Source organism: Ambystoma mexicanum, chromosome 7p (genome assembly GCF_040938575.1).
Source record: "Ambystoma mexicanum isolate Mex_15411 chromosome 7p, UKY_AmexF1_1, whole genome shotgun sequence".
NCBI classification, from domain to species: Eukaryota; Metazoa; Chordata; class Amphibia; order Caudata; family Ambystomatidae; genus Ambystoma; species Ambystoma mexicanum.
Window position 1 is genome coordinate 138,385,834 of NC_090939.1, and position 22,002 is coordinate 138,407,835.

Here is a 22,002-nt window from a genome sequence, read left to right on the forward strand (position 1 = left end):
AGCTGGCCATTGCAGCAGACTTATGGGTGTCACATCGAGTGTCCCATAAGGACAAAACTCATCCTGGTAAGCAGGAGGAAGGGGAAAAAGTCCAAAGATATGGAGGGTGGGGAATCTGCTAAATCTTCTTCCCATAAGGGCCACAAAAAGAAAAACAAGGGTAAGACACAAGAGAACTCACAGGGTAGTGGAGGTCAGCCTCCGAAACAGAACTCTGGTTACAATAAGCCTCCCTGCGTAAACAGACCCACTGGGGCTTGTTTTTCTTGTGGAGCAACTGACCATGTGAAGGGGGATCCCCGGTGTAAGGTTAGACCTTTGGGGGTCCACTCCGCTAATCTGGCCTTCTCCTCCTACGAGGAAGAAGAGATTACAGGAGCATCCTTCTCCTCAGACTCATTTCCCAGCGGGATAGAGGCTGAGGTAGTTTTAGTGTCCCTGGGTTCCTGGGAGCCTAAAGTCGCAGAGGCTTATGCTAGGATTCCGGATAATACCAAGCACTACTTTAAAGACAGTGTGCTGATCAATTGAGTGGATACTCCAGCTCTTAGGGATAGTGGGTGCAGTCGCACTGTAGTGGATTCTACCTTGGTAGACTCAGAGGAAGTTGCCAGAGCTACTCTGATGCCCACTAAGTTGGCTGACGGCCCCCTCCGTATGTTTCCCGTGATCCCTGTAAATCTTACTTTAAGACCCTGCTGTGTAAAAACAGCACCCTTTTGGCCGTACTCGCGCTCTGCTTCTGCCCGCTGTGGAGGCTGCGCTTGAGTTGCGGAACCTGTTCTCCTTCTGCTGTGCACTAACCCGAACTACCTGACTTCCTACGAAGAGCTTCCCCTTTTGCCCGTTGGCACCGGCGTGGCAGGTACTTTGAGCACAAGGCTCCACTCTTCGCAGGGCTCGGACTTCCATCTAGTTAGGTGCCTCTGAAGGCGAACTGAGTCTAAAGCGTTATCGCACTGCCTGTTTTCCTTTCCTTTCAGGTGGATTACATATTTCGTGCTTTAAACGCTTGCGACTGTGTATTTGTATATATATTGTGTTGATATGGTATGTGTTGGTTTAATATTGTGATATTGTGATTTTCTCGCTACGGTCATTATTTTAAAGGCCTTAAAATAAATGTGTATCTATTTTTGATATAACAACTGTTTGGAGTAGTTTGTAAGCGCTCTTGCTTTGTGTGCTCATTGCGGGCTTTCAGTCACCCTCACCCCTCTTGAGACCTAGTCTTGACCGCCGCGATCGCTACCTTGATTGGTCTGGCTCGTCCAGAGGTTACCCTGTTCCAAGTAATTAGGTTGGCCTTCTGAACTTCTGCGCCACCAGGACAGAGTTCAGAAATCCGTCTTAACAAATTGGTGTACAGCGGTGGGATACGACTGAGGGTATCCAGTGTTGCGCACGAACTAAGGCATTTCAGGTTATTCCAACCAGTACACGTAGTGAATTGTTGTAGTATAACTTTAAAAAGGCCATAGTCCTATCAAACAGTATGGAAGCAAATACCTTGTTAACTTTAAATGCTTCCAAATCAGAAACGCTGAAAAAGATGTGTGCGGAGAGAGGTGTTTCCTCTCAAGGCACAAAATTGGAAATGATCCAGAGAATCGTGGCGTGGCAAGAAGCGCAGCTTGACGCTATAACTTCCGAGGACAGTGCAGAAGGTGGTGGGGCTGCTCTCACTGGTAGAACCGACGGTTCTGCCGCTGCACTGATCCATCGCGACCACGAGGACAGGGAGGATGTGATGTCTAATGTTTCCTCTGCCAGTGTTGATGGGGAGGCTATGCTTGAATTCAAGAAGCAAGAGCTGCGGTTTAGGCAGCAGGAGCTTGAATTCAGCATAGCCAAACTAAAAATCGAACAGGCAGAAAAACAGAAAGACAGGGATCACCAGTTGGAACTGGCCAAGCTTCAGGTTGCAAATGGATCCAAGGGTCCTAGACATGGGTCTGGGGCTTCCTCTCATCCACGGTTTCCGAAAGATCTGCTCAGTGTGTATGAAGAAAGGAATGACATTATGGACTGGCTGAATGCGTTTGAGTATGCATGCGAGGTTCAAGAAGTTGACAATGCTGATAAGATTGCGTGGTTGCTCAGTAGACTGCCCCATTCTGGCTGTAGTGCCATTATGGAAATGTCGAAGGCTGAGCGAGCTGATTTCGCAATGTTAAAGCAAACTCTCATTTTAAAGTTTGGGAAGACTCCGGCCCAATATTTAAAGCGTTTTCGAGAGTATAAGAAAAAGGAAGGTGGTACTTGGGTATCTTATGTCGCTGAATCTTTGAAAAACTTAACTGGCTGGGTCGAAGGTTATAAGGTTTCTACCTTCGAAGGCATGATAAATCTTGTCATGCTGGAACACATTTTTGCTTCTTCTTCCCCGGAGCTTAAGCAGCATTTGGCCGATTCGAAGGAGATAGATCCTAAGAAGCTGGCCATTGCAGCAGACTTATGGGTGTCACATCGAGTGTCCCATAAGGACAAAACTCATCCTGGTAAGCAGGAGGAAGGGGAAAAAGTCCAAAGATATGGAGGGTGGGGAATCTGCTAAATCTTCTTCCCATAAGGGCCACAAAAAGAAAAACAAGGGTAAGACACAAGAGAACTCACAGGGTAGTGGAGGTCAGCCTCCGAAACAGAACTCTGGTTACAATAAGCCTCCCTGCGTAAACAGACCCACTGGGGCTTGTTTTTCTTGTGGAGCAACTGACCATGTGAAGGGGGATCCCCGGTGTAAGGTTAGACCTTTGGGGGTCCACTCCGCTAATCTGGCCTTCTCCTCCTACGAGGAAGAAGAGATTACAGGAGCATCCTTCTCCTCAGACTCATTTCCCAGCGGGATAGAGGCTGAGGTAGTTTTAGTGTCCCTGGGTTCCTGGGAGCCTAAAGTCGCAGAGGCTTATGCTAGGATTCCGGATAATACCAAGCACTACTTTAAAGACAGTGTGCTGATCAATGGAGTGGATACTCCAGCTCTTAGGGATAGTGGGTGCAGTCGCACTGTAGTGGATTCTACCTTGGTAGACTCAGAGGAAGTTGCCAGAGCTACTCTGATGCCCACTAAGTTGGCTGACGGCCCCCTCCGTATGTTTCCCGTGATCCCTGTAAATCTTACTTTAAATGGTACAGCAGTCAGGATTCCAGTGAGCATTCAGAGAAACGTCCCGGGAAAGGTCTTGTTGGGTAATGATCTCAGAGCTTTAGGGCTCGTAGGAGACACTGCCGAAAGACCCTACACACGGTCTCAAGCACGGGCAGCATTGGCCAAGTCCAATACGCCGCCCCAGCCGAAGGGGAAACCCAAGGCGAAAGGAGTCTACAAGTCAAGACGAGGGAAAGAGAATATTCCCCTGAGCTCGCCTACCACTGCGGTGGAGGAAGTTGGTCAATCGCCCGGGCCTGACGAGGAGGTGGCGATGCCTGAAGTATTCGACCCCAACGATCATCCTGAACTAAAAGACTTGTTAGTTGAAGGAGGTCCTGATAGGGACGAATTCAGTAAAGGCCAACGTGAGTGCCCATCTCTGGAAGGCCTAAGGAGACAGGCCTGCTCCCAGCTTGAGGGTGAACCTCCTGGGAAGCATAGGATTTATTGGGAAGGTGGACTCCTGTATAGTGAGCCCACAGAGTCTACAGAAGGAGACCATAGGAGGTTGGTGGTTCCCCTTGCTGTTAGGCCTTTCCTCCTGCAGTTGGCGCATGAAGTTCCCCTTGCTGGTCACCTTGGTATGAAGAGGACCAAGCAAAGGTTAATCCATGCACTTCTACTGGCCCAAGATGCTGTCTTCTCCTTGGCATGTTCTGCTAAAGCTATTTGCCAATAGCCAGCAGTGAGGTCAAACGTGCTGAGGTACTTGGAGGCACCCAAAGTATCCACCAGCTCATCCGTTCGAGGAAAGGTGTGGGCATCTGTCTTGGTGACAGCATTCAGAGCCCTGTAATCCACGCAGAACCTCAATTCAGAAGTGCCTGCCTTTGGAACCAAGACCACAGGACTGGACCAAGGACTACTAGAGGGTTCAATCACCCCAAGATCTAACATCTTGTTGACCTCGGTCTTAATATAAGACCGTACTTTATCTGACATCCTGTATCCCCTACTTTTGGTAGGTACACTGTCTCCTGTGTCAATGTTATGTTTGCACCAAGGTGTCAAACCAGGGGACTGTGAAAACCGGGGGGAAAACTGCCTAAGCAAACTTTTCACCTCAGCCTGCTGATCAGAAGTCAGGTGAGGGGCCACTCGGACACCCTCAACGGAGCTATCTGAAGGACCGCTTTGGAACAGGTCGGGGAGAGGTTCAGACTCCTCTTCCTCAACGTCTGACGCCAGTAGCAGTGCTGCGATTTCGACTCTTGGGACGAAAGCCTTCAGCCTATTCACGTGGAACACTTTTGGAGCCTGTCCAGGCCTTCCAAGGTCCACTAAATAGTTCACCTCACCCAGGGGCTCCACCACTGTGTAAGGGCCTGACCATTTGTCCTGTAAAGCTCGAGGCCTTATGGGATTCATGATCAGGACTTGCTGACCAGGTGTAAAGTTGATGAGGGAAGCTTTCTGGTCGTACCAATGTTTCACCAGCGCTTGCCCTGCCTTCAATTTATCACTAGCCAAGCCCATCAGAAGTACCATCCGTTTTCTGAGCCCTAGCACATAATCAACTACATTGGTAGTAACAGGGGGAGTGGGCATCTCCCATCGCTCTTTGACGATGGCTAAGGGTCCCCGTAGGGGATGACCGAACAGAAGTTAGAAGGGGCTGAAGCCAACACCCTCCTGTGGTACCTCTCGGTAGGCAAACAGTAAGCATGGTAAAAGAAGATCCCATTTTCTTCTCTGGGGCTCCTCCAGAGCCCCAATCATGCTCTTTAACGTTCTGTTGAAACGTTCCACCAGACCATTGGTCTGGGGGTGGTATGCAGAAGAGAACTTGTAGGTGACCCCACATTCTTTCCACATAGCCTGCATATACTTCGACATAAAGTTGCTGCCACGATCTGACACAACTTCTTTAGGGAAGCCAACCCTAGTAAATATGCCGAGTAAAGCTTTTGCAACTGACTTGGCAGTTACAGTTTTCAATGGGATGGCCTCAGGATACCTGGTAGCATGGTCGACCAGCACCAGGATAAACCTATTGCCCGAGGATGTTTGTGGGTCAAGGGGACCAACGATGTCGATCCCTACCCTTTCAAATGGTACCCCCACAACTGGGAGCGGTACCAACGGAGCTTGGATTGTCGCGCCAACCTTACCAGACAACTGGCAGGAGGCACAACTCCTGCAGTGACTTTCTACTTGCACCCCCATCTTGGGCCAGTAGAAGTGCATTTTCTACTCCAGACAGCCTTTACCAATTCCGGGTAATACCGTTCGGGTTGAAGAATGCACCTGCCACTTTCCAGAGGCTTGTGAATCATGTGTTGAATGGGTTGGACGAATTCTGTCTTGCATATCTGGACGATATAGCAGTTTTCAGTGCCACCTGGGAAGACCATGTGAAACACCTCGGGATTGTGCTCCAGGCTCTTCAGAAAGCCCACTTGACCATAAAGGCTAGCAAATGCCAGATTGGACAAGGCTCAGTGGTTTACCTTGGACATGAAGTAGGTGGAGGGAGGATACAGCCTCTACCCAGTAAAGTACAAGCAGTACAAGACTGGCCTACCCCCACTACGCAAACCCAAGTGAGAGCCTTTTTAGGACTCACAAGGTATTACCGCAATTTTGTGGCAGACTATGGCACCATAGCTGCTCCTCTGACTGCCCTCACAACTCCGAAGAAACCCAAGAAGGTAACTTGGACCGACGAGTGTGAGAAGGCCTTCAATGGCTTAAAAGACTCCTTGTGCCAGGCCCCTGTCCTAAGGGCCCCTGATTATCAAAGACCTTTTATCGTGCAGACGGATGCCTCTGACACTGGGATAGGAGCTGTACTATCACAAGTAGATGAGAAGGGTAAGGAACACCCTATCGGTTTTATTAGTCGCCAGCTTAAGGACAGAGAGCTCAGATTGTCCACGGTAGAGAAAGAATGTTTCTCTGTTGTGTGGGCCCTAAGGAAGCTGAGGCCCTACCTCTATGGGACCCACTTCACTGTGCAGACTGACCATAAGCCGTTAAAGTGGCTAATGAACATGAAGGGGGAGAATCCAAAGTTGCTTAGGTGGTCCATAAGTCTACAAGGCTTCGACTTCACTATTGAGCATAGGCCAGGTGTCCAACATAGCAATGCTGATGGGTTGTCCAGAATGTTTTACCGACCTGAACAAGAGACTCATCCAGGGGTGGATTAGTTCCCCCTGTCCATAGTCTGGGAGGGGCGAGTGTTAGGAAAGATTTCTTAATTGTAGGGAATTTTCCTTCCATGTGGCAACCCCTAAACTTTTTGCTGTTGTTTTTCACCTTGTTCTTGACTTTGTCAGAGAAGTGCAGCCTTCTGCCGCACTCCTCTGGGCTTTCGCTCCTTTTCTTATGGGGAAACTGACATGCCCTTAAGACAGTCAGTACCGGGGAACGCTGTTTCCCGTAGTTTCTTTTATCATGTTGCGGCTTTAGTGCAACATGACACAAGAGGGCACTGTAAGCTAAGTTACAGCTCTCTTGGGTCTCTAGCCTTCTACAGACCCTAGATACTCTTTTAGGATGGTATTTGATCGGTGCAAGTCATTCAGGGACTGGAATGGTGGCAGCGATCGTTTTGTTTATTTTGAGCTCCTTTTGGCGTTCTGAGCACGTTTTTCGCACTGAACCCAAAATGGTGGCCTGGCTCCCAAAATGGCCAGACCACGAGGCTCCTTTGTCCTGTCCACTGACCGTCTTGCTCCCTTCACCTTCCCCAGGTCGGGCGACCCGGGGCCTTCCTTATTTGGGCATGTACTTTCCCGCGAAACGTGGTTGCTTTCGTGGGCTTCTACATGTCGTTTGTGTGCCTCCAGGGTGTGGGCTGGGATGTCTGGTCCCAATACACATCCTGGGTGCCAGAGAGTCTGGAGTGGTGTGAATGCCTGGGACCACCGTGGTCCGTGATTGGTCCACGTATGGTATGTGTGTTGATGTGCGGATCTCCCATTGGCTCCCCTCCGTTTTGGCGCGAAGGGAACCGTGGATAAGAGGGAGCTGGAAACACCACTACCATGTCGATCTCCTGAGTTCTCACGAACGAAGGAATACAGGAGCCAAGTATCCTGCAACCAAGAGGCTGGACCGAGGAATCGCTGGTGACCCGCTGAAGGAATCCTCCTTTGCACTGCTGTCGTCCTGTGAAACCCTTTCCTCCTTGGATCGAACCAGAAGGCCTGTACTGGTGCTTCGACCTTTGGAATAGCAGGAACAGCTATTCCCGGCGACTTCATCACCTCCTGCCAAGTAAGCCTTCGGAAGTGTCTCTGGGCCATCCAGTTGACTGACCAGCTTACAAGGGAGTCCTGCTCTGTAACCGCCGCCAGGTTGTGTTGTATTTCGAGTCCTTGTCACTCTCCCACGCTTCGTACGCTTGGCGTTCCCAAGTCTGAAGGGAGGAGTGTACATTTGGCTTGAATACACACGGCCGCTCCGTTGTCCTGCTGCGGCAACAAAACTGTGCTGGTTTCGTCGATTGGGACGTCTTTTTGCTCTACACGACTACGAGGTGTTCCCTGCTCTTCTGAACCTGCCAGCTGCTGAAACTAACGTGGAGAAGCCTGGGTCTGCTTGCTTCGGGGACCGGTGAGTAGTTTAGCTAGGATCTGGTCGCCCTCCTGCAGTATCCCATTGCTTTTCCCTGCTGTGTAAAAACAGCACCCTTTTGGCCGTACTCGCGCTCTGCTTCTGCCCGCTGTGGAGGCTGCGCTTGAGTTGCGGAACCTGTTCTCCTTCTGCTGTGCACTAACCCGAACTGCCTGACTTCCTACGAAGAGCTTCCCCTTTTGCCCGTTGGCACCGGCGTGGCAGGTACTTTGAGCACAAGGCTCCACTCTTCGCAGGGCTCGGACTTCCATCTAGTTAGGTGCCTCTGAAGGCGAACTGAGTCTAAAGCGTTATCACACTGCCTGTTTTCCTTTCCTTTCAGGTGGATTACATATTTCGTGCTTTAAACGCTTGCGACTGTGTATTTGTATATATATTGTGTTGATATGGTATGTGTTGGTTTAATATTGTGATATTGTGATTTTCTCGCTACGGTCATTATTTTAAAGGCCTTAAAATAAATGTGTATCTATTTTTGATATAACAACTGTTTGGAGTAGTTTGTAAGCGCTCTTGCTTTGTGTGCTCATTGCGGGCTTTCAGTCACCCTCACCCCTCTTGAGACCTAGTCTTGACCGCCGCGATCGCTACCTTGATTGGTCTGGCTCGTCCAGAGGTTACCCTGTTCCAAGTAATTAGGTTGGCCTTCTGAACTTCTGCGCCACCAGGACAGAGTTCAGAAATCCGTCTTAACACTCATGATGAAAGAAGTGGCAATCTTCTCGAAGCTGGAGATGCGTGACACCTATCACCAGATTCCGCTACACAAATCTTCGCACCCCCTCACGGCATTTATCACTCCTTTCGGCACTTTTCAATACACCGGCATGCCGTTGGGGCTGTCTTCGGCAGCGTCCGCATTCCAGAGGATGATGAATTCACTACTCAAAGGACTCACAAATGTTTCATTCTTTCAGGACGACATCCTTGTGCATGCCAAGGACAACGAGATCCATGACAAAGCACTCAGGGCAGTCCTGAGCAAGTTTCAAGCGTTCATCTACGCCACGAGAAATGTGTCTTTGGAGTGAGCAAGGTAGAATACCTTGGGTACTGCATCTCAAGCGAAGGGGTGAGCCCAAAGAAGAACCTTATGGAGGCCATAACAGACGCCCCGGCCCCGATGTCCGGAGAACAACTATGCTCGTTCCTGGGCCTAGCAGAGTACTACACTAAATTCATTCCAAGGTTCTCCGAAACCACGTCCCCCATGAGAGAACTTCTGAAGAAGGGGGTAACCTATTCCTGGGGGCCAGAGCAAAATGAAGCCTTCAATGAAATCAAAAGAAGGATCCTGCACGCACCATGCCTAAAACCGTTCAACCTTGAATGGGACACCTGTATCACAACGGATGCCAGCGCGTACAGACTGGGGGCCACTCTGACCCAGAAGAAGGGCGACACTGAAAATATTGTGGCATTTGCATAAAAAGTGCCATCATCAGCGCAGAAGAATTACTCCACTGTAGAGAAAGAAATGTTGGCATTTGCCTGGGCCGTCGACTACTTCAGATCTTACGTTTGGGGCACGAAATTTAGATTGGTCACCGACCACAAACCCCTCATTCACATGATGAGCCCGGGTGGCACCAAGACTGCCACCCCGAGACTGGCCAGGATTACCACCAAACTTCAAGAGTACACATACGAGATAGCCCACATTGCCGGCTGGAAAAAGGTGCAAGTGAACTGCATGTCCAGGCTCCTGAACCAAAACGCCCCTGGGACCACATTTATGTTAGATTAATGTGTCATAGCCTCCATAAGTGACTTGAAGAACGGCGAGTACATGGACCTAAGCGAGCGCCACTGGCAGGGGGAGTTGGAGCAGGACGATGCTCTACGGCGCGTAGGAGCCTGGGTCCGCGATGGGTGGCCTGACGAAAGAGCAATCCCTGAAGGCCTTACTGGAAGGTGAACGACGAAATCACTGCCATGAACGGTGTCATTCTTAGAGGCGACCAAGTGATCCCGCCCAGCGGAATTCACAAAGTGATACTGTGCAGAGAACACTCAGGCCACCTAAGGTGCAACATGACTAGACGCAGGATACGCAATGCCTACTGGTGGCCAGGCACATGAGTGCACAAACAGTGAAAAGCGCCTGGCTGTGAGACAAGCCCCCATGTTACGCACCGAAGTCCCCAAAGGGGTGTGGCGCAAACTAGGGCTGGACTTCATCGGGCCTCTGGACAGCATGCCCCCAGAACATAAATATAGGATAGTCACGGTTGACTATTTCTCCAAGTGGGTCGAAGTTGACTTCACCTCGGACATCACCACAAACACAGTCATCGAAGCACTCACCGCCATATTCCAGCGCAAAGTACTCCCCGAGGAAATTGTGACAGACAATGGAGTCCAGTTGGTCTCTCGAGAAATTGAGAAATTCCTTAAACTCAACAACATTCGACAGCAGAGAGCAAGTCTCTACCACCCACAGGCCAATGGCCTAGTCGAGTGGGCGAACCGCTTCATGAAAGGGGCGCTGCAACTAGTGCATGCCTCGGGCCTAAACCTGTATAAGACGGTCAAGGAGGCTGACGCAGCCCACCGCATCACTCCCAACGCCGTCACCAGCGTCTCACCATTCCATCTGCTAAGGGGGAGAAGGACAGCATCCACACTGGTACCACCTTGGCTTCATCAAGTGAGGGCTGACGAAGATGTGGACATGGAAGGCGTAGTCTTTTGCATGTAGCGTAATAAAGAGGCTCAAAGGGACACGCGTCGGGCCGCTCGCCACACAGCAGTCAACAAAGGCGACCTGGTAAAGATACGTCTTCCCCACAAAGACACTTCGACCGGCTCCAGGTACAGCAGTCCGATAGAAGTCATTGCGAAAGGGTCGAACCACATTTGCACCAGCGACCGAAGGAAATCGAATCTAGAAAGGGTGGCCATGTACCGCAGAAAATAATCTATTGAACAGCCACGCTGGGAAACCGGAGAAGATCAAGACCAACAAGAGCCATCCGGAAACCCTCGCCAGTCAGAAAGAGATGCCTCGGAGTCATCCTACGGCGACAAGTTCTCAAGCACCAACTCCCCAACCCCACTCAGGGAGTCACAGCAAAGGGCAAGACAAGGAGAACCCGAATCACCCGCACCTGCAACCCTGCCCCGCTTCTAGATCAAGGCAGACCACAGAGAGAGAAAAGGAAACCCAGCAAGTTTGCAGACTTTGTCATGGAATGACCATCTATCCTTTTCCCAGCAAAGGAGGTATGTGGGGACGTCACGTGATCGCGGGAGCACGGTCTCGTGAGATCTCGGCATAACGAGATCTCGCGGACCTGCGCTCCGCGAAAGAACATTGCAGCGAGAAGTTGACGGAGCGCCAGACTAGAGGTCTGGTGACAGCGCGCTGCTCCTGATAAGTAGCCATCGGAATTGAGGCCCAGAAGAGCCTATGCAGCCCAGTTCCAGGGCGTAAATCCAATGCCACAGGAGGTCTCATGGGGGCCCTGGAAGCTTACAGCATGCCATCCATGTGCACACCCTGCCTCCAGTGAAGCAACTGGGAGGCCAGACTGAACTGTGAGTAGTTGCCCCTATCCTGCACATGGACAATTGACGCCCACCTTTATGTCTTGCAAATAAAGGCAGCTAGAATCAGTTCAAGCGTCCTGTCGTCCTTAGGGGCCACTACAGTATGGTGTAAGAATGCTTTAGGTGTTTCACAACCAATGTTGTATTTCTTATAGTATTGTAAAGTTTTCTGAACATTGTTTTCCCCCTCCAAAAGTGTTTTGCTGTCTCCGAAGGCATTTAGCCCAATATTGCAGGTCGATCTTGAAAAAGTGCACTAAATGTTTCCCGAAATGAACCCGATTCATGGAAGTGTTTTTATAATGCTGCAATCTCATAGGAAAACGTTCCATGAATCAGGCTGAAATGACGACTGGTTGCATAGGAAAAGGCCCTCAATGGCAATCGCCGGTGTCCAATTAATCACACCAAGCTGAACACCCAGGTTTCACCGCCGCCTTCTTATGCAGCACTGTGCATAGTGGCGCCATCTTTATTCCCATTGCAGTTCTGTCAAGTATTTGGTTGGAAATGTGTCCTGTTATCCCCCAAGACATAGGCTAAGTGATAAGAGATTAAGTAAAGTTTAGAACATGCCACAAAATTGGATTACAGACTTTTTCTGGAGATAACGAGGACCAGAATCATCACAGGCATGAAAAGGCAAAGCAGCGCCATCAAAAGTGTCTGCCGTGCCACAGGTAATGGGTGCAGGGAAGCCACCTGCCGTGCCTCCTGAATCGGTCTGTGCCACTGTCTTCTGTTAGCTGTCAATACGGCTCTATGTAATAATGTCGCCGTGAAAAAATCGTCGGGTACTGGCGATTTTTTCCTGGCTACCAAAATTCTTTCCCCAAGTATTCTAAGAGGGGTATAATTATATATTATTACCTCCAGTCCTGGAATATTTGGGGAAAGTGTTGATAGCCTGGAGGGTGCATCATTAATGCATTTTTTTTTTAAGTCGCCAAACTGAAGACTTTTTTCGTGGGGACATTATTACCTTATACCTTCAAAACATGCATTGCTTCCCCCCCCCCCTCATTAACCTCCCCCATGTAGCACTATGCGCCATTCCATACACAGCTAGTAAGTAAGCACTGCATAGTGGAGCAATTAGCCAGTCATTGTTTGGACATTACAATTATTTACTGCACCTCCTTCCAAACAAAATGGCTGACAAGCAATTGGAAATGCTGACATAAAAAGAAAGCAAAGCAACTAAATGAATGCGAACAAGTAAGGCGAGACCACTTCATCAATCCCGTTGCATTCAATTAGTTGGTTTGTTGTGTTGTAACACCCCTCGCCTATGCGTTAACACACCTGCTGTGGAGGAAAGCAATGCGGTCTTCTCCAGACCCATTCCGGTTTAATGCATCATTCAGCCTACTATTGGGGTTGCCTAGTTGGCTACTCTTTACCACCGTCGAGTCTGCCTCCAGACCAAACCAAAACCTGGATCTAGTGGAGACCAATGAATGGCATGTTGCGGCCTGGCTCCTGAGGTCCTAGTTGGGTTTCACAATTCTACCAGAGAAAGTATGCCGATATAAAAATAAAATACAAGACTGCGACTCCACTTCTCCAATGCCGAATTCATCTGCAGGTTTCAGAATATCCAGAAACATTGGTTCTTAAACAGCAATGCTTTTCATAATGCAGGTTTATGGTAAAAACCTGGTGTTATTGTAGCATCATAATTCTAACACTTTAAGATTCAACCTACACCTAAAGACTTTGTTGATGTCCTGGCGTTGTTTCCTGCAAGTCTGACACGGATCTGATATTAAAGGAATCAAAGTATAATGTTAGATCATTAGATACTTTTTCACATCATAAAGGGCCTCATTATGAGTCGGCGGTATTCTGGTGGTAAATCTGCCAGAATACTGCCCAACAGAATTACCGTTACTGTCAGCTGGTCTGTCGGAATTACCGCCGGATTTCAGACTGTAAGGGGCTTTTCTGGTGGATTTACCGCTTATGGTATTACTTCTGCGGTAATTCTGCTGATTTTATTGATTTTGTGGCAGACAGCGGGCCTCATATGTTTGGTGGTATCCCGTCAGTAAATACCGAACAGTAGTACTATTACCGCCACTTGGTCTACCTGAATTACCAGCAGATTACAAGTGGCGGTAAGCGCTGGAGTTCCCCTTTCCATAGAGTCCGATAGCACTCCATGGGGGGATATGCTGGTATTACCGGCACCGGTGTTGGTAATACCAGCATTTATTGGGTTGTGGGGTGCCAACATTACTGGCAGCACATTGCTTGGAGTGTGCTGTTGCGGTAAATTTGCTGGTATGCGGTAATACCAGCATCTTATTACCACACCGGCACACTCATAATGAGGACCAGTGGGAGGATTTCTCTACAGCATGATGCTGGAGGTAAATCCCACACTCTAGGGCCATACTTGGGTAGAGGAGGAGCCAAGTACCCCCACTCCACTGCCCCGCCTCTATTATCTATAAAATGGGAACTGAAGTATGTGACCCCTACTGAACAGTTGAACCAGCAAAGAGCAGAGTGTGGGCTCTGTGCTGATAAGAATACCCATACCTAAGAGAATCAGGGTAGTAAATTACCCATTGAGAAAACCATACCTACATACAAGACAATATGATGGCCATTTTAATGAAATTCCTGACGAAGCAAAGAAGATAACTGATGAAGGTGAATGGAGACGTCCTACAGAACCAAATTGACGCCCATATTAGAGATATAAAGACCAGAGAATGCAGACACACTATTTCAGTCGTCTTGATTATTGATGTATGAATAAACTCTGCATCCCCATCCATCTCCAGGGTATTGCTACTCATTTTAAAGGGCTGTCTGAGAACACCCAGCTCACTTGTAGTCTGATGGTACAGGAAAATTAGCAGTAATTCCGTTACTGCCAATTTTTTCCCACACCACCATACTTGTAATGAGCACCAAAATGTTTTCATTGTTTGCAATGTACTTCTGGGGCCATTTTGTGAAAGCCCTGCTAGGAAGCCTGGATGCATAATGAGCTTGACACCATTCTAATAGGAGGGTAGTTTTGATTATTTGTGTCATCTTCTGAAACACGGGCGTTAATTTAAGGGCCACACTTGGGTAATAGTATCTAAACCTCTGTGTGCGCTGAATGTTATTCTTGTAAAAAGCAGGCGGTTTCCATGGGAAATCATTGTGAACGCTGTCCGACATACTGGCATGCTGGCAATTTTCATTGTGAACACAGCTTACCATATGTGCATGGTAAGCAGTGTTCACAATGAACATTAAACGCTGTCCGACTTCCATGTTAATTTGTAATTGTGAGCGCGATTGTCCTGCAATCATAGCAAGCAGCACTCACATATAAATGTAAACGCTGCATGGCATGCTAGCATGCCGGGTAGAGTTTACTTAATTTGTCCTGTGGAGTGCAAATGTGAGGGACAAAAGGCTTGTATGTCGCCTTTTGCCCTTTTTACATTTGCAGACTGCAGAAAATTTGGCGGCGCGGACATGGGTACGCCTCAGTGCAAACATATCATGTCCCCGCTGTCAAAATAGGAATAGGAGCAAAATTAGCTCCATAGTTTCTTCTCTTGCTGACTAATCAAACAGAATTTCATAGCAGAGGTGAATCAGATTTTTTACTTTGCTGGTGTGTGTGTGATTCGACCATCCGCACGAGAAGAGTGCGCTCGCCTGGGCTTTTTTTGTTTGTTTTAAAGAATGAATGATGGTAGAACAACCTCTGAAAATATGTGGGGCCATTCCCGCACATATTTTCCACACTCCCCGTTCAGCGGAAAAATAGTCATCTACTCTGGGAAGACACAGATTAGCAGCGCCGCCCTCCCCTGTCATGTGTAGCTGACATCTGACAGCTGTGGGTACATCAGAAGCTTTTGGCCGTGGGCAGCCTGATTAGAATTTAAATGCCCCATGTCCATCTCCATTGTCCAACCTTGCTTGTGGCAACAAATACTGAAGAATGTTAATTAGCAGCCTCAGGGAAGGCCTGGGTGCAGGAAATGACAATGGAGACCAGATGCCAACACCTCCTTGTAATGCAATGTGTCAACTTGGTACTAACACCCCTCCATGGTATGAAAGGGCAGTGAATGTCCTGTCTGGAACCACTCCTTTCAGAGCAGGGAGGTATGTGAATTGTAGGAGACAAAAGTCTGGCTTCAAAGGAGGCCCATGTTGTGATCAAGTGCCGCCTAGAGCTCAGTTAATTAGGGAGACACTTTGATGTACAGCAGACAGGAAGATGGGTGGGACATAGAAGTATATGTTGTCATCCATCCCCTGTCTGTTGCCAAGCGCCCTGGTTATGACCTGAAGCATTACTGAAAATTGTAGGTGGAGACCCAGAATTGGCTCACTTACGTTAGGCTTGGCTTACACCAATCTGTGCCCCATTTGGCTTTAAAAGAGGGCTGAGTCCCTCACTGATCATATCATTTGAAGAGTTTGCAAGGAGTAAGAAGAAGGACTCATTTGGACCCAAGCTGAATGTACAGCCTACCTGTACCTACTTTCGCCAGTGAAGGAAGGCCAGGACCACCAAGAGAGAAGTAAGATCCCTCCCCTAAACATCTTGCAGGCAACAGGGGGAGATACCAGACTCAGAGGACCCATCCAGCAGCTCCAGAACCGGTACCCAGCCATCACACAGCATGCCTTGCTAGGTTCTGGCAGCAAGCTTCCTAGGTGGGAATTGCCAGGGTGCCTCTGGACAAAGGACCAGGCCATTGCCTGCAATCACTCTCCTGAGCTTTGGGCCATCTGCCTTGAAAGTACATGAGACCTGCGAAGAAGGTAGGAGTGACACACAAGCCTCATCTAGCGTCCATATTTTTAACGAAAAGTTAGAGACAGTCGAGTCCTCGAACCGCATCTGGGTGCACCGCTGACTGTTGTCATGCTACAGTCACCAGAGCTGTCCGAGATGCCTCAACCAGCATTCCAGATCCATCAACCAGCACAGAGACAATGATTCTTGGCCCGAGCCGCCAAGCCGGACAGCCTGCAGACGTCCATCCAGCCACGCTTGCCAAACTGCCTGCCGCCTGGTACCCGCAGCTGTCTCCCGCCACTAACTTTGTCTCATGGACTGCAAAGCACCCTGTAACCTCCTTGATGCTGTCGAGCACCAGGAACTTCTTCAACACCAGGTACATTGTGGTTTTGCCCGCTGGTCCTTTTCCGAAGGCCTGTAGAGACAGTTACGACCCTTTTCCCCTTTGGTTCTGAAACTAAATAATCTTGAACAGTAAGACTGATTGCTTTACCAACTACCCTTCTATCAGTATGCAGAGTACATCCCTTTCCTTTATTAAACTGTCTGTTGTCTGTGTTCCTTTACAATCAGGGTTGTAATTGTAGTGTGCTAGAACTGTCTGTTGTAGTAATAATAAAGTAGATATTTTTATACAACCTTGACTGGACAGTCCCTTTTATCATTGGGTAATAATTGTATTTTCGCTGTGTTGCAACTAACCAACGATCCACGACTTAGTAGAGATAAGCCTGCCATTCAGTCCACGATAACAAAATTGGACAAAGAGGTTTAAAATTTACTTCAATCTGTTTGGATCCTATCTGGTGTACTAGAGGTGTGGGGTTCATTGATTGTTTAGAAACAGATATTCATCCCTGGACCACTGGTGCTCCGGAAGTTGATTTGTCACATGGTTGTCATTTTGAATGAAATGCATATTGCATGCAGGGGATTGCCAATGTTAACACTTGCTGTTTGGTGCCCTGCATGCAATTGTCATCATGTGCAAGTACGAGTGCAATTGTGAAGAGAAAAAGTAGGCAAAATCAAAAGTAGTCTTCACTTTCATGCTCCATTTAAAAAAAAAAAAAAAAATGCTACCTGCAAATTACTCCTTGCATGCTTCGTTTACTATTGTATTCCTATGGAATCCACCTGCTATGTAGGAGGTGTAAATGCAAGGCCGATTCCATACGCAATATATTGGTTTTATTCCTGCATGAAAGAAAATCTCATACAGGCAGAAAACCTGGTGCACTTACAAGATGGAAGAGGAAAGCAAAGTGAAGCGGCAAACTTCCCTTTGTGCCCACCCTATGCCTTGGAAGATTGCAAACTGGGGCAGGGTGTACCATTTAGGCGTAAAAGCATCAGTCCTCCCTTGTATGCCTCCATTTAATGCATTGCCCCACAGAAAATGACCCCCACTTTCTGTCTGTCCAACAAGTATGAAGGTCACCTCCTCTGCCAGCCCAGCAATGATGGATGTAGTTATCATTTGCAATGAAGAACCTTGTTCCATTCACCATCAAACCTTTCGCCTCACCGTCCCAACAAATAATTTCTCTGACAGTCATTATTTGGCCACTTCTGAGCCTGTCCATGGACTGAGACTGCAGCGGTACCACTGCTCAGAGAGCCCATTTAGTTCCTGTTCTGAGCCACAAGTTCCAGTTCACTTCTGGAACACTCACTACGTAGCGGCTGGGTATCTTGGCGACATGGGGACTTGAATCTCCCAGACACCATGATAGATCAGCCAATCCTGCTGGACCACACACCAGGTAGAATTTGGTATGTAGATTCCAACACTCCCTTGACAGGCCCATAAATGTTGAAGGAGCCCTCTGCACTCTTGATTTCGACTGCCAGACGAGGAACTTCCACAGGTTATGCCGGCACCAGAGAGTAGGCAGTGCTCCTGATGCTCCTCATGCCAGGATTGAGGAGAAATGTCACCTCAGTTCACTCTCAGCTGCTCTCTCAGGGCTTCTCGAGTTTCTGCCATTAGAGAAGCCCATTCCACCCAGCTGAAGGCTTCCTCTGTGAACTCTTACCAACTAGTCTGTTGTCCCATAGCACAGCTACCACCTTAACATCTTCCCAGAGCGCTGGGTCATATGGATTGAGACAATGAACACTGAGGAGGTGTGTATGGGAATCTTTTAGTTTAAGCCTCACGGAACTCATATGCCATTATTATCAGCAATAGGGGAAAGTATATGAAACCTAGACCCTATAAGGGGCAGAACACTTACACCCCACTTACAATGAACTGACAACAAGATAACTTCCTCCACCTTTATATCCCTACTAGTTTATTTGATCCTTCACAGTGACAGCCTTCCCCTCCTCCAGACAACCACCCCATCCCCTCTCCTGGTTTCAGCTGCAAGCCCCCTTTGCTCATCCAACCCACTACAAGTAGTTCAGATTAAAAAATATATATTTTACCTTTACTAGGCTATCACTTGTTTCGTTTTGCCAACTGTTTTATAGGGGGTGAGGGGGCTTGCACATGGATTAAAAGCACATGGAAGATAAATGCTCTTTATTGCAATATATATCAAAAAGTGTTCTCTCATTTATATTGCCTGTTGGATTGTTTTTGCTATACCTAAAGCGGGGTTTATATATTGGAGGGTCCTATCTGTAGCCAGCTGCACTATAACAAGCAACTAGGTAACCTTTCTCTTTTTCTGTAAACTAGTATTGCCTAAATGGCAAATGTAACCATTTCCTACTAGGTTTCTTCCTTTCTTTGTGTATGTGTGTGCGTATATAAACCCACAATAGATAACTACATTAGTCAGTACATTTCAGTACATATAGGTCAGGCTTGGACAGGAAGCTATACTTATGCGCATCGTATCCTCAGAGTATTGAGATAGTATGACCATTGTCTCATGAGTCTCCCATTTTATCCCATGCTGTGCAATAGGGCAGGGGACCCGAAGATGATGGCCCTTTGGATCCATATCAGCAAGACAGCGTGAGTACAACCTAACCATTTAAGTAGATAGTTATCTAATAAGCGGAATGTTAAGACCATCCAGTTAATCAATATCACACAATCTGTTTTTTTGCTTTTTCGTGAAAATCAAAAGAGGATTAAAACTACTACTTTCTTTAATAAGCATACTCATTAGTTATGTTGCAGGAAAAGCTCATTAGTTATGCTCATTATTCATACACCTAGTGCTTGAGTATTACCTTCTTTAAAGTCTAGTGTGTGTTTTGTGTATTTGTGTATGTGTGTCTGTCATGCATAATCCATGTAGTCAAAGAACATTTATTCTAACCCTCGAGGTTCATGTGTGAAGCATGTTTGCCACAGCACACTTTATGTAATACTTCCTGTTCATATCTGAATGATGGCTCCTTCTTCAGCTACACATTTCTCTTATGTTTGGTCCCATGCCCACCATACTTAAAGGACTTCCATCCTACAAGGACAGTATAAGAGCCTTTTGGAAAGCTAATACCTTGAACACTTTAAAATATCTTGCATGCGTGTGTTGGACACGGTGCATGCAGGCCTACCATGCCATGGTATCTGTCTTGGCCTTTTAGTCTTTTCATCCTCACCGACAAGTTTGGATGCCTACACAGGGACATTTTTCCCCATTGTATTGTTTTTGTTTATGCTCCTTGCCTTCTGGAGCTGTTGGTGTCTTTGCTTATCAGCCTATGCATATAAAATGTTCCCTTCTTGCAGGATTGGCAAGTGCAAATTCCAGCCACAGACTCTCTGCATAGAGTAGTTAGGCCTCGACAAGAAGTAAAATATTTGATTGCTATACGACGCACTTTCTTCCTGTGTTTTGGGGCGAGCAGTTACAATGCCAGTAAAACATCTTTCATTGTCCCCGTCTGGATGAATTTGTACAGATAAGGATACGAAGGCCAAGAAGGGAAGAGCTGCTCCTATTTTCTCCTCAGCACCCCACAATGGCGAGACTTTGCCTAGCAGCATTGGCCCCAGAAGGGTACTTCATGGTTCAGATGTGGCCCACTAGCGCAGCTATGGTGGTGAATGTGGAGGCCTCGGTCAAGAAGTCTGTTACCAGCTTCCACAGTGTGACGAAGAACAACAGTTGCCTAGAGGCACGGAGAGTCAGGGTTTATCCTTGCTTCATTCTTTCAAATCACCTCCTGTAGGCAAAAGCCTGGGGGAATTGTGGGGAGGAATCTAGCATGCAAAAGGTGCATGGTGGCTAAATATTACACTCCAAGGGAATGGGAGGAATACAAAACAAGTTCTGGGTCTGAGTGTATCCTAATCTAGGCAGGCTCTATGCCCCTAAGTCGAGGTCTCCCTAGCGTAGCAAATACTGGGTTCAGTGCTGCATCACCCTGGGTTGCTTCAATAGTAACTAACAGTGACAGGGGTATATATTGTAACCCTGTGGCCACCGTTTTAGAAAACCTGTTATGAGGTACGCTTCATGGGGTGATCTTTGGATATCCCCTGCTAGAAATGCTCCATGCCATAGGATGTAGCAGTTGCCAGGCTTCTTCTGACCCTTCCATGGGTTGATTTGCAGGCTACAGTTACTTTTCTCTCTCGACAGCTGTGGGCAGTGTGGTTTCACCACAGACCAACAGAGTCTCAGATTCAATAAGGCAATTTATCAAGGGGTTTATCTTTCCCAGGGTCTGGGTATCTCGCTCCCCAGTAGGCTCTTAATAGGCTACAGCTTAAGGCAGCTGTAGGACGTTGTCCTTCCCCTGCAGGATCCAAGACTGAACTGCCTATTTCAATGTTTGCGTCTGATACTCCACTTCTCTCCTCATGCCTGATGAGTTGTTCTCTCCCTTTCCCTTCACCTCCTCTCCAATATTGATATTCCGCTCTCAAATCTCTCCCTGATAGTGATCTTCTCCTCCTCCACTTCCACTCTTAGCCTTCTACTCAAACTTCTCTCTGGTTTCTCTTTTTTCCTCCTACATCCTCACTTTTGTCTCTGCGTGCATTTACTATGTGGAGCGCCTTTCCAACTCTCCAAAGTGGTGTTGGTCCTGACCCCATTTGTAACTCGTTAGTGATATTTCTTCCTAGGGCCTCAAGGATGGGTTTGCCGGTTTCCCAGTTAGCATGGATGCTTCTGATTGGATTTCCCTAATTGTTCTAATGTCTGAGGCTCCCTGGACAAAGTACGTGTATGAGTCCTCCACCATCTTAGGATCAAGTGCCACTACTATGGTGGTCACCTGTTCCCTCGATGGGTCCCCCACCTCTGTATGCTGCCGACTAGTCACACCAAAGTTTCCCTCTGTTGTTCACTGTTCGCTGACAGCTTTTCCTGATGAGATTTTAAGATTGGAAGCAGTAACTTCATAACTGCTCTTCAGTTTGTGGTCCCCATTCATGGACAACCCTTCTGTCCCATAGTCCTCAAGAATTACCTCTTTTTCCGCTGAGCATGGAAAGCTCAGACTCTGGAAACCATGACTCCCAGAGGTGGCTACCTCTGGGGTAGGAGGACAACCTGAACCTGAACCGGATCCAGTAGGGGCACTTATGTATGATTGAGGCGGCGTGCATAAAATCATTATGCAAATCCCTACGGTCTAGAAGGATCTCCCAGAGCCAATCGGAATTAGAAGCTGAGGAGCTGAATGAAAAACCAAGAAGGAAGAGTAAAATGTGAGTGATAGAGAAGGTAGGAAATCCAGTGACAGGATCCCTAAACTGAGGAGTGTAAACCCCTCAAACCTTTATTTGAGAGACAGTGAATTGTGCTTGAGAGAAAAAGCCCTGGAGACATTTGCTGGACCCCTAGAGAGATTTGTTTTTGCCCCAGAAACATTTCCTGGAGTCTGAGAGGTTTTTCTTTGCGACCCCCAGAGACATTTCTCTTAACCGACAGACTTTTGGTTGGATCCAGATTACTGCGTTGTATCCTACAGACTTTCGTTCGAACTGGGAACTTTCCCAGGTATTTTTGTTTGCACC

The 22,002-nt window shown here is 47.8% G+C and overlaps 1 protein-coding gene across 4 annotated transcripts in view; it reads left to right on the forward strand.

Moving 5' to 3' along the window:
* TEX55 (testis expressed 55) overlaps positions 1-22,002 on the forward strand; it is a 543,889-nt gene that overhangs the window by 257,565 nt on the left and 264,322 nt on the right. For all 4 annotated transcript variants that reach the window (XM_069635919.1, XM_069635920.1, XM_069635922.1 and 1 more), the window contains one exon: positions 18,985-19,035. In XM_069635919.1, the coding sequence (XP_069492020.1) occupies positions 18,985-19,035 (51 nt within the window). The remainder of the gene's footprint in view (positions 1-18,984; positions 19,036-22,002) is intronic.